Source organism: Dermacentor variabilis, chromosome 7 (genome assembly GCF_050947875.1).
Source record: "Dermacentor variabilis isolate Ectoservices chromosome 7, ASM5094787v1, whole genome shotgun sequence".
Taxonomy (NCBI): Eukaryota; Metazoa; Arthropoda; class Arachnida; order Ixodida; family Ixodidae; genus Dermacentor; species Dermacentor variabilis.
In genome coordinates this window covers 43613724-43629668 of record NC_134574.1, presented here as the reverse complement: position 1 = coordinate 43629668, position 15945 = coordinate 43613724, and the positions used below count along the sequence as shown (strand labels likewise).

At 43.7% G+C, this 15945-nt stretch overlaps 2 protein-coding genes across 7 annotated transcripts in view; both read right to left on the bottom strand.

Moving 5' to 3' along the window:
- The window catches only part of LOC142587412 (uncharacterized), a 116242-nt gene that overhangs the window by 48410 nt on the left and 51887 nt on the right, over positions 1 to 15945 (bottom strand). The window lies entirely within an intron of this gene.
- On the bottom strand, positions 7647 to 14592 carry LOC142587411 (uncharacterized). Its single transcript, XM_075698408.1, has 4 exons — positions 14111 to 14592; positions 13079 to 13147; positions 11945 to 12025; positions 7647 to 9677 (listed from the first exon to the last, which is right to left on the bottom strand). The coding sequence occupies exons 1-4, from the start codon at positions 14157 to 14159 to the stop codon at positions 9565 to 9567; spliced, it is 312 nt and encodes a 103-aa protein (XP_075554523.1). The 5' UTR covers positions 14160 to 14592; the 3' UTR covers positions 7647 to 9564.

Genomic DNA, 15945 nt, shown 5'->3' with positions numbered 1-15945 from the left:
ACGCCAACTTGGGTAACTAGGTATTTGCCCCAGGAACGTGTCGATCTATAATGCCGATAAATATCGCTCCGATTTCTTATGCCTGCGGAATGAAACCCACGTCAGAACGTTTCCTCTTGGACAGCAATCCGACCCAGTCCCCCAGATGAACTCTGTCTCTGTCACGTTTCAAGTAGAAGATCTTTCGCGCCAACTTTTCAACTGGAAACGCCTTGATTGCGCTGGGTATGTGTGGCTCTTGAGTGAACAACTTGCAGCTTGGGTAATACAGTATGCGCCACGGTAATCCAGTATGACCATGGGCTCTGTGATGACACTGTAGGTGTTTTTAGTGAACGCTACGTCTATGTGCGACCAATGGTGCGTCGTGGAGGCATTGACCTTGGTGTTACGCTGAAGGCCGAACCTTTCCAAAAGCAACGCCAAGATGCCCATTTAGTCGGGACGAGACACATCGACGTTAAAGTCAACCACAATGACGATGAGATTGGCGTCCACCGGGAAGATCCACCGAAATGTGTCGATCATAAGGTATTCAAGGTCTCGCGTTGACATTCCGGGATGAACGTATATGGTGGCGACAACAATTCCGTCCCCAGTCTGTAGGGCGCATGAGTCGGCACAATCAACGCCAAGGCTCTCGCCCGTAATCGGTAAGGCATAAGGTGCAACGGCCACACTGTCGTTCTTCAAGTAGGTCGCAACGCATCAACCGTCATCTATTGCCTGTTTGGACACGTCTCCCCTCAAACGCAGCTGGGACACGTACGTAGATACGATTTTTTGTCATGCCTAAGCTATTTTGCATATATAGACGCCCCCATCGTTTTTGCCTTCACACATCACGAAACGCTAGAAACTAGTCTAAGGCGGCTCAGCTGAAAAACTCAGTGGCCTCTTTATGAACGTTGTGCTGCGCCATTTTTTTTAGCAAGAATGGAGTACCTCCGGGGATACTAGTCAGTGTGGCTCTACAGGGGGTATCACGTAACTTGTGCTAAGGATTGAAAAAAAAAGTGGTGAGCCGCAGCTGAATGAAACCACCGGAAAATGGTTTGCCGTCATGTGGCGCTCCTTAGAGTATTTTTTTAGATTGCTCTTCATTCGATAATAACTAAAATGAATGGTGCAAACTTTTTTAATATTCACTTGAGGGCGAAGTGGATTTAGTTTAGTTGCAGATGGGGCTCACAAACAAGCGATCCAATTTCCTGCGGCAATAACATGCAGCGTGGTGGTTTTTTACGGCATTTAAAGAAATCCCTTGATATATGAAATACAACCCCGTGAATGCGCCCAAGCGCTATCGTATTGCAGAGCTCTCAATCGTGGTTCGTACGCAATAACGTTGCGCGTTGACCGTGGCGAAGTTAGCGCTCCGGCTCTAGGCATCGGCTGCACAGTGCGTCAGCATTTTTGGTTGTGGCACACGGAAGGGAAGCGCCGTCGTCCCTGATAAGCGATAGGGTCGATGCACGGTGGAGAGCACTCCGGCACGATAGCGCAAGAGGGCAGCCACGTGGTTTGATTTCCTATTTTGCGGGCTATCTTAACACGCCTGAATAAATCGCTACGCAGCGTGTACGTTGCCACAAAAAACTCAACAAAATGCACTTGCTGCCAAAATGAATATAAATGTTGCCATATCACGGCGAACCATATGCCGCTGGTTTCATCCTGCTGCAGCTAAATACTTTTTTTTAAATTCTTGCCAAAATTACGTTATACACCCTGTGTCAATGTAAATGTGCGTTCCTGTGTACGTGCGTGTGCCCGTGTGTATTCATCCGACGATTGTTCGCCTCCTTCTTGAGGTATATTTTACATCACAGCGTCACTGAATTGGAGCTGACAGCTATATAATAAAAGGCTGAGGCTAACAGCCTGGAAGACGACAGCGAATTGTGCAACGAGAAGCTTTGATAATTTGAAATGTCTACGCACTTTTTCACTGTTTCATCTCGCATGGAGAATTAAAGCCTCGAAACGTAGTAAAAAGATGGTAATCTGCAGCGCCATGAGCAAGAGAAAGCTCAAAGCATAACGAAAGATAAACGACAGAAGTGGACAAGCCACATCAATGACAAACTTCACGGTTCTCAGGTATGAACACTGCACTTCTGTGTCCTAACACCCAATGAACTATCACTATCAACCCGCCGTGGTTGCTCAGTGGTTATGGTGTTGGGCTGCTGAGCACGAGGTCGCGGGATCGAATCCCAGCCACGGCGGCCGCATTTCGATGGGGGCGAAATGCGAGAACACCCGTGCGCTTAGATTTAGGTGCACGTTAAAGAACCCCAGGTGGTCAAAATTTCCGGAGTCCTCCACTACGGCGTGCCTCATAATCAGAAAGTGGTTTTGGCACGTAAAACCCCAAATATTATTATCACTATCACGAAGAGTATGAAAATTCTGGCTATTGCGCACACAGAAACAGTGCCTGTGAGTCATTAGGCAGAAGTTGGCCGCAGACCCTTAATCTTACTGCATTCTACAGCAGCGCACGCTCAGTACCATCATGCAGTAAAAGAGTTCGATTCATTTACAACTCACGATACTGAGCCTGCCACAAAGATATAAGCAGGCGACATCATCGACTACCAGATGTGGCCTCCGGCCAATCAGCCACAACAACGCGTTCCAAACGTTTGCCCGCTTCAGCCCCAGCAGCGCACATTGAAATATTGGGTTCCTAAGACTGCTACTCCCCAAAGAATAAACCGCGGTGCTGTGGCAGAGGTAATTGGCGCCATCTATGAAGAGGGCGAAGCCGAAAATTCGTTTCCCTTGAATGGCATCGTAGATCGTCGCGCGCACGAGCACCGATCCGGGTGGCAGAGCCCTTCTGCCCCCCCCCCCCACAACCCTCCCCTCGCCCTCCCTCGTAACTCCCTCCCGTTCGACTGTCTCCGCGCGCGCGCCGTGCGGCCCCGCCGGCCTTGCGCCAGCTTAGCCCGCTCCATGACGTTTCATATTTCGTTATCTGCTGTTATCGGGAAGCGTGCACTGTTATGTGTTGAGCGGCGTGGGTAGTTTCGTCAGTTTCGTGGTCCTTGGTAGCTGTGTGCTTGTGTTCCGCGATGTTTCACCCGTTTCACGACTCGTACCGCTCGTGAATCGTGCAATGGTGCACAAATAGCTCAAAAACAAGCCCTGAAAGGTTGTGCCAGGTGCCTAAGGACAACAGGTGAGCGCGCAGACTCAAGGGCATCAGAAGGCACATGTACACGAACACGGCCCTGACAATGTGTGTGCTGCGTGAGCCTCCGGACTTCACTGCGTCTTGATTGTGCTACACTTCTCGTTTGCCGGTAGACAAAGCTGACAAATAGATGTCTGGTCCTGGTCTATGACCTGGTCTATGACTTATGTTTTTCTGTGCCAAGTCTCATTCTGCAACTTCAGTAACTTGCCCAGCTTTGCATACCGCCCTCAGTGCTTTTTCTGTGTACCACATTCTACAAACGTATTAGCAGCTGAAATATTACTGTTCGTGTTTGTGTATTCTCTCAGTAATCGCCGATGCGAGAACCGCGCGAACAACCTTCATGCGTAGGCATGATACGCTTTTATTTTCTTCTGGAAAGCATGAGCATTGCAAGTGTCTTACATGCAGCTTTTTGTAGTTCGTGTTTATCATAAACATGAATGCCCAGTAGGTACGACTTAGTGACTTAAGTGACGTAATTATATTGCTAAGCGTTGCATTGGGGGCGAAAGAAAAGTCGTGTTGGCTTATTTTACTTGGTCTTTGATTGAGGAATAGGCCCTTCTGCGAATGTTTTCTATGTGCTACTGCAAAAGCCACCTTATGTTCCCCTTGCCACCGTTACTCAAGTTGTGGCCAAGTGCAAAATAATGTGATAATGTGTATTTCAGTTTTTAGTACAATGTTATTTTTGTTCTGCCATGTCTTTTTCAATTTCTTCAGTAGTAATAGGCATGTGACGCATTTCATATACTTTTATGTAGGTTTATAAGTAAGCTCTTTTTTTGGCATGGCTGTCAATGAAACAATGTTAGCATTTTATTCTATTTTCTAGGTATTTTCCGCGTCATTGTTTCTGACATTACCGGTCAGTTTTCTCTTTCTGTAGTATACAATTCGTCTACATTTCGGTCTTGAGGGCGTTATATAAATATCGTGTTTTCTTATACACTCTAAAAACTAAGGGAGTGCCGGGCACTCTCTTTGAGGGAGTAGCTGCTTGTCCCATATTTCACTCTCTTTTCGAGAGTAGATCGACCCTCTTTGAGAGAGAGTAGGTCAACTCCTCCTGACAGAGTTTTGTTACTCCACCGCAAGGGATTGCTAGTACTCTTCCGCAGAGTGATAATACTCTTCCCACAGGGAGTGCTAGTACTCTTCCGCAGAGTGCTAATACTCTCCCTGCAAGGTTAATAGTACACCGCCAGACCGAGTACTTCTACTCCCTCAAACAGAGTGCTTGTACTCCTTCAGAACAGAGTGCTAGTACTCTTCCCAATACCCTCTTAGCCTAGTCCTGGTCACGCATGCAGGCAGGAAATCAGATCAAACTAGGGCCGCTGATATACTGTTCCCTAGGCGGCTCCTCAGAGACACTGGTCCGATTCCAAGCGGCCTTCAGAATAGGCGTGAGCAAAGTTATGCAGGATTTTAAAGTCATTTTTTCCTGCCTATTTGCTGCCTACCGTGAGGCGTGACTGCTCTGAAGCGGCCTATACGTATGCGTCACGAACGCCACTGCGGAGAAAAAAAAGCTAATTAACATTTAATCTGGAAATATCTTCGCAGATTGCACAATCAGGAGTCACACAATCTAATTAGAAATACAATTGTCAAGGGAATCACATACTTATCAAGAATCACAATGCTCTATACATCATGTGAATTCGAACCCGCGTACACTCGCATTTGTACAATTCAAAACACACATCATAACCATTACACCACAGCGCCGCCACGCCCCGTCGTATTCTTTTAGAGGTTATATATATACGAAACGTATTTGATGAATTGGCTGTGGTGGGTGGGGTTTCTCTGCAGTGTGCTGTGCTGTTGTGTACTGGAATACGTGTGCGTTTGCATCATTTCCATTCCTTGCTACGACTAACGAAGGAAGACAACGTAGACGACAACGTGAGAACTATGCACGGCTTGTCGTCACCGCAGGAAAATAACAAATGTGCCGTTCAGCTCATGATCGAGTGCTTTTCCAGTCCATGCATTATATGTTCTCCAAAATACGCGGATACAAAGTATTGCGCCAACCATCCACGTATGTGAATTTAATTCGCGCGTATACTGGTGAGCAACTGCGACGCCAGTACCAGGCATTTCGACGTGCCTCACGCTGCCGTGTAGGCGTTCTTTTCAAGTGCATTCGTTTAGAGTTTGGTTCAGTCCGCTGTGAGCTGTTGTCCTGCATTAGCAGCGGATCGTTAGCGTTTTGAAGCGCATGCACTCCAGCATTTGGAGACTGCTTATGCCGATAGCCGCGTCAAATGCATTGGCACGCATGTTTAAATGACTAATGTGTCCACTTGTTACGCGTGCACTGCTCGTATCCTGTGGCAGTGCTCATTCTAAAAGCTTCGAAGACCATCTACACTCATGCGTGTGTTCAATTTATATATGCACAGGATGGACTTGCCGGCTAGTTGGTTGAGCATTTTAGAAGAAACAGCGCAACACAAGGACGACGCAAAAACATGCCACACCACGAAGCGCTGATGTGGTTGATGCTTTTTTTCGTCCTTGTGTTTGCGCTGTTTCTTCTTCCACGATACACGCACACCACAGGTACGCGAAAGTTTAGGAGCATAAGTGGTTAACTCTGTTTTCCCCGTTTTCTCTCAGTGTCAATGGCACAGTGCGTTGCCCGGAATTGTGCACGCTTACCCCCATATGCAGAAATGCATCATAACTTGAAGCCCATGCTTGACTTGATCTAAACGACGCAAGTCGTGAACGCACCAAAAGAAAGGCAGTGAGCGTCTTGGGGGACGTTCGCACCAGGCGTCGTTTATATCAAGTCAAGCATGAGCTTTGTATTAAGATACATTTCTGAATACGGGGGCTAGACATCTGCTTCTTCCAGAAAATGTCGAAGAAACGCCCGCCAAAACCAGGCACATTCGTAAACTTAACTAGGCAATACGAAGCTCCATAGAAAAACAGAAGTGTGGTATTAAAAGCTTTCAGTATTTTTCTTTACTCCAAAATAGTTGCGCTCTCGTGGCTTCACTGTACAGAGATAGTGCAGCGTTAGCTAGAAAGCATGAATTTCCTAACTCCATGCCAAAATAAGCTTGTAAAATTATTTAGGTGCTAGAATCCAGGGTTTGTAGCGAGCCTTGAAAATCCTTCATTTCTAAAATGCCATTTTCAAGGCATTGAAAACCCTTGAATTTTTAGAAGTACTGGAAAGTCCTTAAACTTGTACACTTGGCTAGACTTAGCAGACATTGCCAAGTGCTTTTTTTCCCTTCTGTGTCACTCTTTCGCATGTCACAGAAAATTGTCTCTGGAGGTAATAGAAGGAAAGCGAAATCCTTAAAGTTGAAATTACAAAGGAGCTGCAGATACCAGTTTTATGCACATGGAACCGGCGACAAATGTGCTTGGAGGAGCAGAAGCAGGAAGCTCAACAGTTGAGGCATTCAAAGAGAAGCCGTGAAGAGTAAATTGAGAGCGACAGACACAATAAAAAGAAATTAGAAATGACTATTGCTTATTTGATGGTGAAAAAAGCTGAGGCAACAGATGACATCACATACACTGTCAAACCAAACAGTATTCAAAAACTGCAAATGTTGCAGGTCCAAGTAGTTAATTGTGCTATTGCAGAAAAACTGAGCGCTTTCTTGAAATGCTTCCTTCTGTGCGTTTAGTGGTGGGCGGTGAAAGGCAAATTAGCAGTCTTTCAAATGTTTGAAATCACTGAAATGCGATTTGTTTTGTTTTCTTTTGTTTGCATTAAAGTTAACGGTGTTCTTGAACAAGTTATTGCCTGTCCAAACTACTACACACATTGCACGAGGTCCTTGAAGTTACTGTGTCGGGGCCTTGAAATTCCTTGAAAACCATTGAATTTTTTTCTTCAATATTGCTACGAACCCAGTAGAACAACTGTCATAGAGTAAAAACCTTGGCTGAACAGGGGCTTATATGCAGAGCACAGGAAGACTAGAAATGCAGTAGTAGGCATGGAGGGCCCTGAAAAAAATGTGCCACATCCGCTCGTCTGCCTTATGTTTCTGCACCGACTGTCGCATTTTTAATAGAAGTGCACGTTCTGTTCTACTCCAATAAACGCAACATTACGAACTCCAGTGTGGGGCAGTCCTTCAGCCAGTGCATAACTTTTTCTGTACATCCGAGTCAGCTCTGTCATTTTTCCAGCATTGTAGTACATGAATTGTTAAACTGGTTTAGCAGAATATGAGCAGTATACTCTTAAATTAGCTGTTTATTTGTATGCACAAGTTCAGGTCCTCAGTTTGGTTGCATGACAAATTGCCATACCTCAATAGATACAAGAAACAATTTTATTACAGTTTAATAAAATCCAAACAGTAATAATCACAACAATATAATGACATACATTTCTTTTGGTACGTATACAGCCGATGTCCTGGCAGTGTATAAATTCAACTATACAACGGAAGTACTGTGTCCTGACCACTATTATTCACATGTGTAAAACCATCACAGCAATTCAACAAATATCACAGTAATTAGTGACATACACTTTGTAACTGCTTTACATGAGCATAATGTATACAAATGGTCCCTGTGTACCTACACATGACTAGTGCCACCCGAGTACTAATACTCACAGGTGTAAAACCAACAAAGCAGTTCTTTAAAAAATATCACAGCGCTTAGTGACGTACATGCTGTAACTTCCTTGTAGAAACTTAATACAAACACGTGAGGACACAGAAAGCTAGCAGTGGGCATACATGGGAATACCACCGCCTCAATACTAATTCACAAGTGTAAAACCAACCAAGCAGTTCTTTAAAGAATATCACAATGCTTAGTGACATACATTTTCTAACTAGCTTATATAAGCTTTATACAAACATGAGAACATACACAAAGCTAGCGGTGCACCCGCATAGAAGTGCGGCCATCTGAACACGATTATTTGCAAGTGCAAGCTCAACAGAACAGTTCGTTATAGTGACGCACATTTTGTAACTGCCTTATACAAGCTTAGTGCAAGCACAAGAACGCAGAAAAATATAAATTAAAAACTTGCTCTATGCATACACAAACAGATCAACACAAATGGTAAACACCGCTTTGAAGACAAATGTGACTGTGGCAAAGCGCAGTGCTGTGCCGGTTGAAATTGCCACCCACAAAAGTATTGAGCAATGCTTAAACCACAGGCAATAAAGTGCTGAAAGACTGCGTCTCTAACGTAACTATTTTAATTCAAATTTCTTGAATATAGGGCTCGCTTGCAGATAAGGCATCTGATCCAACTGACCTGATTTTACACCTGCTACATGCATACAATGCACTCAGATATAACTGGTAATAATAATTATAAAAGGCATTTAAAAACTTGATAGTGTGATGAAGATGCATGACTAGAAAAGTTATGTCCCCCTCGTACTTGTTAAAATGGTGTAAGTACGACACATGTTTTTTTTCCTCAATTTTTGCATTAATGGACAGCCAGGAACCTCGAACCGACACAAAAATAAAGATACTGCTATGTTAATAGTGTTATGAATAATTTTTTGCGAAAGCTTTTTTACAGACAAGTTGCAGTCTCGTTTCTGGAGGTTGAGCTGTATCTTGCAAAATAACTTGAAAAGTGGTCACATGGGGGCATGACACTATATCATAATGTTAGTTTCAGTTGACTCTCTTGCCCTACAAGTCGCTGCTCACTGCGGCCAGTGATGCAACAGCAGTGTCTGTGTGATTTTCATCACACTTCCGTCCTATGCCATTCTTACCAGAGTTGGCGGCACATAGATACCCAAATTTCGACAGTGTTGCTTTCTCATGTGGTTGCTTTTGATTTGCTCAATATCAGTTGGCACTTCAGCTGCATCAAACTTCTTTTTTACCTTTTCAACAACAACATCAACAACAATCTTATGACACCTGTGTTGTCCTTCTAGTTGCCTACAAAGACCAGTCAATCTAGCAACAACACTGACAGTCTCTACTATCTTGTAATGGGAGAGAGGTGTGTCCCACCATGTGTTCCACATTGTTGTCACTATGTGGGCTGGCTGGGGAGGCAACAACTGTAATATGTTTGCATTTGCATATATTAAAGTGATGCTTGTACTGTGTTATAACACCTAACTTAGTCTTGCACTTGCTGCACAATAACACTGGCTCACAGTCGTGGTGAAAAGCTTTTGTATGTTGAGCAAATGAGTTGTATCCACTACAAAAAAAGTCAGTGATAGCACACATGTTGCTCTACCAGGCCTGGTGTGGTTCCTTCTGACACTGCTGCTGATGCTGACGCGCTGCTGCTTGCCTCATACACTGTTGCAGCTGCAGTAGACATGGCAGTCTCTGTATCTATTGCTGCCGTGTCATCTGTCATGGTAACTTCCAAGTGGTATCAGGCTCACTTCTGCAACAGAGATGTTGTTTGCCCCTTGAGGTCTCTCATGATCAGGGCCAATAATTTCGTAGGCATTGTCTCCTGCATCGAAGAACCAATAAGAACAGCATGAATTAATAAACATAGCTCTAAAAAGTACAGACATCAAGACTTAACCACAAGCTTTGCACATAAGTGACCGCGCTTAATGAATAATACTTGCAGGAGGAGTTACACAATTGTTTGTGTATATTACAGTAAAGCCTCATCAGAAGATATTCAAGAGGCACGGGAAACATGTCTCTCGAAACCAAAAATTTTAAGACACTGAGGAGCCAGACTAGATCACATTATTATGCATCATCACTAAAGTATGTTTTGATATATCTGAAGGAATAAATGCTCAGGGTGGCTTAAAGGGCCCCTAAACCACTTCTCGACATTTTTTGAACATTTCAAGTAAACACGCGTATCGAAATCAAAATGCCGTCACGATCGACGAAGCCAAATGCCAGAGTGCGTAGCACTGCCGGAGCACCACAATATGAAGAAAATGACCCCGTGCGCCTCTCTGGACCTATCCTGCACCCCCCAGTTTGTCCTGACGTCACCAGGCTGTCTCTGATGATGTCACCAGTTTCCGGTGCTGTCGATTGGTCGAACGAAAATGTACGACTGCCGGCAAGGCCTGCAAGCAAATACACACACACCTTCCTCGTCGCGTTGCGCGCGATGCTATTGTGGGCAGCCAATGGGGGCAAAGAACAGAAACGCCAACAGAAGGGTCTCCCTATGAGGCTCTTCAACATGAGTCACCATACAGTTCTGTTGTATTAGCGCCACTCCTCGCAGGACGACGGGCCAGCGCGGCAGCAACAGAGCTCGTTGGTGTTGGCCTGTCCCGTAACATTTGGAGGTGTACTAGGCAAGGAAAAGACGACACTGTCCATATGGCGTGTACCAGATGAAAGAGTAAAATGATTGGGGACTACTTTTCGATAATCAAACACACGTAGCTCCACTATTACTGCCCCGTTTCTAAAAATTCTCGTGGCTACCTGTTCATTGCCTTATTGTGTAGAACTGCAACACCACAACTAAATTTCAACCTCGGTGGTTTAGAGGCCCTTTAAAGAAGACATTCACAGCTTTTTAGCGACTGTAGATCGTGTTAGCTTCCTTCCCAACTTCTGGAATTTGAACACTTCACTTTGCAAGCCTTGTTGCTCGCAGTACCTTTGAGGTGCTCTTAGACGCTCATCAGCTTCAACTGCCGACACTTTCTGCCCTGCACTGTCCTCGTTGCCCTCCTTTTTTGGTTCATGCTAAAAGAGACATGCGCGATTGACTTGTGTAAGGATTGCGTGATCTTTACGCCCTTCGGAGCACACAAGGTGCACAAAGTGAATGTGTCTGGGTTGTGTGCCTTCGAAGTAGTGAATACTTAAAAAGTAATCCTTAGTAACAAAGGTGTCTCTTGTATACAGTATTGTTAACGTGGCAAACATCGGAAAACCAACCAAACCATTTTCAGATGTCTCTTACAACCAAGTGCATCTTGTAATGAGATTCTACTGTACTGAATATTTTTCAACTATGGATCATCTGCATGTACATATAGTCACAAAGACATGTTGTGTGGAATGGCGAATCGGGAAACAGTTCGTACTCTTACTTTTTGTCCCTAACATAAGCAGCTGATAACAATATGATAAAAAAGCAGGCAATGAGGCTAGAATGGAACACAATCCTTCAGCTCTAAACAGTTTTTTGGGCCCACATCATTCCCTCATATGACATAAGGAAACAACTTGATTGCAGCAATGGCTGCATGTGATCTGAGTTGATTGAAACAAACTATACGTAAGGTTGTCCTGCTGGTGATCCTGGCTGCGCGATGCTTCTCATGCTTTTTGGCACGATTCCTTTTTTTCCACTCCACTTTTTTTTCAGATTTTCTCCCCTTTCCCTTCCCCCTTGTGTAAAATAGCACACTTGAAGTATCAAATCTGTTGAACTAACGTGTGTATCAAACCTGCTAACATGTGTGCTTCTCTGTGGTCTGTGTTGTATTTTTGCGCTGCACAATTCAATTCAAGATGAAAGATGGAACGTCCCTGCCTTTAGTTTAATTGTGTGTGTGTGTGTGTGTCTCATGTTTTGAAATATATGTACATTCAGGAGTGCCTGCATGCCCTTCTCTCCTGCTCCAGTGACGAAAAGGAGAGCCTGTTTATGTACCATAGTAAAAAATTCAAAGGTTTTCGCTGTGCCTATTACATCCCTTATCATATGGATCTGTCACAATACAGAGTAGCAGTGGTCCATAATACTAGCCCATCCCAACATAATTATAAATTAACACATACCGACATGCTGCGAAACAGCTGTTGCAAAGCCGCTGGTGAAGGCAATTTCCGCAGCACTGCAGTGGTACAGCCGAGTTTCACCTGTATAGTGACAAATCCATATGCGTGTTAGCAACTCAGTAGTTGCTGATGGTTTCATAAGCTTTACACTACACAATAAAGTAATCTAGACAACTTTGTTGGAACAAATGCACATAATTAGGACACCACTTAAACACTAACACGATTAATTGCCCCCAATCTCTCACTCACTAAGGGATAATACTACGGAAACCTCGGTGGAGAGCTCAGATTAACACAGCCCATAAACGACAAGCGTTCTTTGAGGAAAACAGCTATAACAGCGGTTAGTTTTCTTGATCATTTTATGTGGTAGCTTTGATTTAAATGTCATGCAGTACTATAAAATACGAAGTGCCGCATTTCTAGCAGCAGAAGGCGTCGTCAGGCTCATGGTACAACAGATTTTTGCACTGTTTGTCAGTGAGCCGACACATACAAAGAAAACCGAATTCACACATACATATACAGTGTCAAGTGCACTTCTCCTTCTGAAAACGCAGCCACCAGTTCCAATGTTGCTGAAAGGAAAGGTAATATAAAGTGCGAGACTGCATGGAACTGCCATTTATGACTGTAAATGTATGGTCTGCTGATTGTAGAGGTAGTCACATGCTATTTCTAGTCTCTTTTAGAAGCATTACTAAAGGATAAATTAAAATCTATTCATAAGTCACGAATTTCATGCATCCACAGTTTGGCTAAATAACTTGTGAGAAAAAGACATGTTTACCTGGAATAGCAACCTTTTTTCCTGCTGCAAAACTTTCCTTCGAATTAATGAAATAACTTTACAGTGTCATAATGCGTTTCTGGCAACTACTTGCCGGCAGTGGCGAGTTAGTGTTTATATCCGACTCATTGGGCGACAATACTGCCAAACACAAATGCTTCATGAACACGAGAACACGTCCCTCGCAGAGAATAGCAACCATATATGCCTCTGTGAGACATGATCGCACCTTTGTGGTCAAAATGTACATTAGAACGACATCACCATCTCATTAAAAAAAAGCCTCCGTACAAGGCAGCCGCCAACTGCATAATGTGAAATTGGAACTGATGTCCACTTACTGGTGGCCTGTGTTTGAGTCACTTTTGGCAGTTGACTGGGTGCTGAGAAATGCACGTCCTGGGTTGTCCCTGCAAAACATACAGGGTTATTTCAAATGTTGAAAATATATATATGCCGGCATTTCATCAGTCGCAAAACAAACGAGTAAACTAATAAACAACTGTAATGTAAACAGAGTACACATCATAAGATAGGCTCTCAACTGTTAATGCATTACGCAAAAAACCTAATGCATAGGAAAGACTATATGTATACACACGAAGCTGACACACAATTTAATTCGCTCTAAGTTTTTCCGTGCAGTATATTCAAATTATTATGTCTCGTGGTTAGAGCAAAATTAGTGTAAATTACGAACTAAATTATCTACCCTGGAAACTTTTCTTCAATATGCACCTGTGCGCGCTTCGAACGAGTAGCGTTGTAAAATTTACGTACATGGCATTTAACATAGTTGCTGAACACGGATTTCCTTTGCCCTGTGTCGTGTACAGTGAGCTACATATATCTGCCCCCCCCCTTTTTTGTACTAGCCATACTGCGTGCCATTGCACCTATACGCACGTCAATAAACCTCACGACACAGAAATAAAAAAAGCGCCAATCATCCATGCCTGCATGTTGTAGTGGGCCTAACCTAACCAAGCATGGGCTGTTGCTTTTTATAGTAAACACAGGCACCGTGCTCATTGCAAGTATGTATCATGTCGCTAAGCAAATATGCAATTTCATTGTACCACTATTTTTTTATCACATTGATATATCTGTTGAGAGGCAAGACAAAAAGCAGTCACTTCTCAGAACTAATCAGCTTTCTTAAAACAGATTTTTTACTTTTCAATGACACTTGCTGCTATGTGTTTGTCTCCAGAGAGCATACTTGATTTGACTTTCCAATCAGAGACATTACATAAATATACCATGTTCAGATGACTGCCTGGAGCACGTGAGAATTTTCATCTTTGTGTAACATACTGTATCTTGATTTTGTTGACATTTGGTCAAATGGTACACCCAATATACCCACATACTAGTTTTCTTGTCCAAATAACATGCCAATGTATCTTGATTTTTTGGCATTGGCTCCTCTGCACTACGTGAAGTCGCGCTGCACTGGCTCTTTCACATCCTCGTGTCCTTGCTGCTGCCTTCTTGCGTTATATAAAGCGGGTGCCTGAAAAATATCGTATGCAAAAGTCAACACACGGGCATGGTGCAAAACAACATCAAGACAGTCAACGCCATGGCAATAAAAAAGTCTTAGCTCTTAGTCTTCCTAGTGAAATGCATGCAAAACATCCAAATGACTGCAACAGTCAACTGCTAAACTAACTTCTATTTTTAGATTTAAGCAAAAAAACAAATAAACCACAGTTCATCCTTGTTTTTCATGAATGTTAGAATACTCCTGCTAATGAATAGAATATTGGTCATTTTCAGACGTCATAGGTCTGTCATGAGTCTGGTGTATCGCAAACACCACTTGTGACACATCCTAAGCACGTGCCCAGTGTGCCCCCCCCACCCGCACCATCCCTGGTTGTGCCACTGCTGAAGCCATAATTTCAGGATTATAGCTGCAAACATGATGCTCAGTAGGGATGAAAATATTGTCCTTCAGCTCAATGGATATATGGATGTGCCTATAAAAAAGGGCAACAAGGCTTGTTATGGCAAGCTTACCCAGATTTCAATACTAACAAGTTCACTGCGGCCTGCATCTAAACTTACTGAAAGGCATGAACTTATTTTCATGCATGAGGTGCGCAGTGGAGTTCATTTTTGACAGACCCGACTACTGCTGCAGTTTGAAATCTAGCATTTTAGATTCTTGTAGGCATGTAAAAGTTGCAGTTAAAACGCAGTTATTAGTTTATTACACCAACCTATTGTTCTGTGTACGACAGACTGGTAACACGGAATTAAAGCAACATTTTATTTTGATATTTTATTTCTCTACTAAAAATATTCAAGCGATAAACACATCTTTATCTGCCATGCTATAGCAAAATGCACACATTACGCTTGTAACCCCCATGGGAAGGCTGATTTAGCTGTTCATATGACATAACTCTGACACGTCAACTCATATTAGCAAATGCACAGGCATGTCCAAAACAATAAGCGTATGCAAAGCGCCCCTGCAATTGTAATTCCACACAGCAGCCGTTATATTCGATGCCGATGCGTAACTAGCTGCTCGACAATTCACCGAGTTCGTAGACATAAGCATCCTTTCAGTTTCGCACCGTGCACGAAAACCGCAACAGGAGACAAAACCAGACCTATAATCACACCATTTCAACATGAGCAAAAACAGTTCAGTCTTAGGGATAAACACTGTGAGAGCGATTTAGTGCGCGACGGCGACGAGCGACGGCTTCGAGCGACAAAACGGGCCGTCGCTTGAACAGATGGCTCGGTTCTGGAAATCTAGAAATCGTCGCTCGTCGCCCAGAAGTGCTATGAGCGACTAGCCAATAGCGCGAAGCCGGAACTGGATGTACATACATCGCTCAAATACTACCGATTGTCGCGCGGAACAAGCAAATGATTCAATTTTTATACGTGCAAGGATAAGGACGTACTGCAAGACCTCCGGAAATATTTTATGCTACTTTTTATAGTAATATCCATCAACGTAAATTACTAAAGCACGCGTCACGCGTGACTGCAGCCCTCATGCCGGCAACACCGGGGAGGCGTCGCTCAAAATCGTCGCTCGCACGGAGTACGACTTGTAGGCGACGAGCGAACGCGACAGCCATCTCCGTCGCGTCGCTTGTAGCTGCCGCGCGCAAGATCGCTTATATGGGGTTTATACTTTTTTCAGCATAAAACATGGATTCCTCATGCGTTTTCAGTA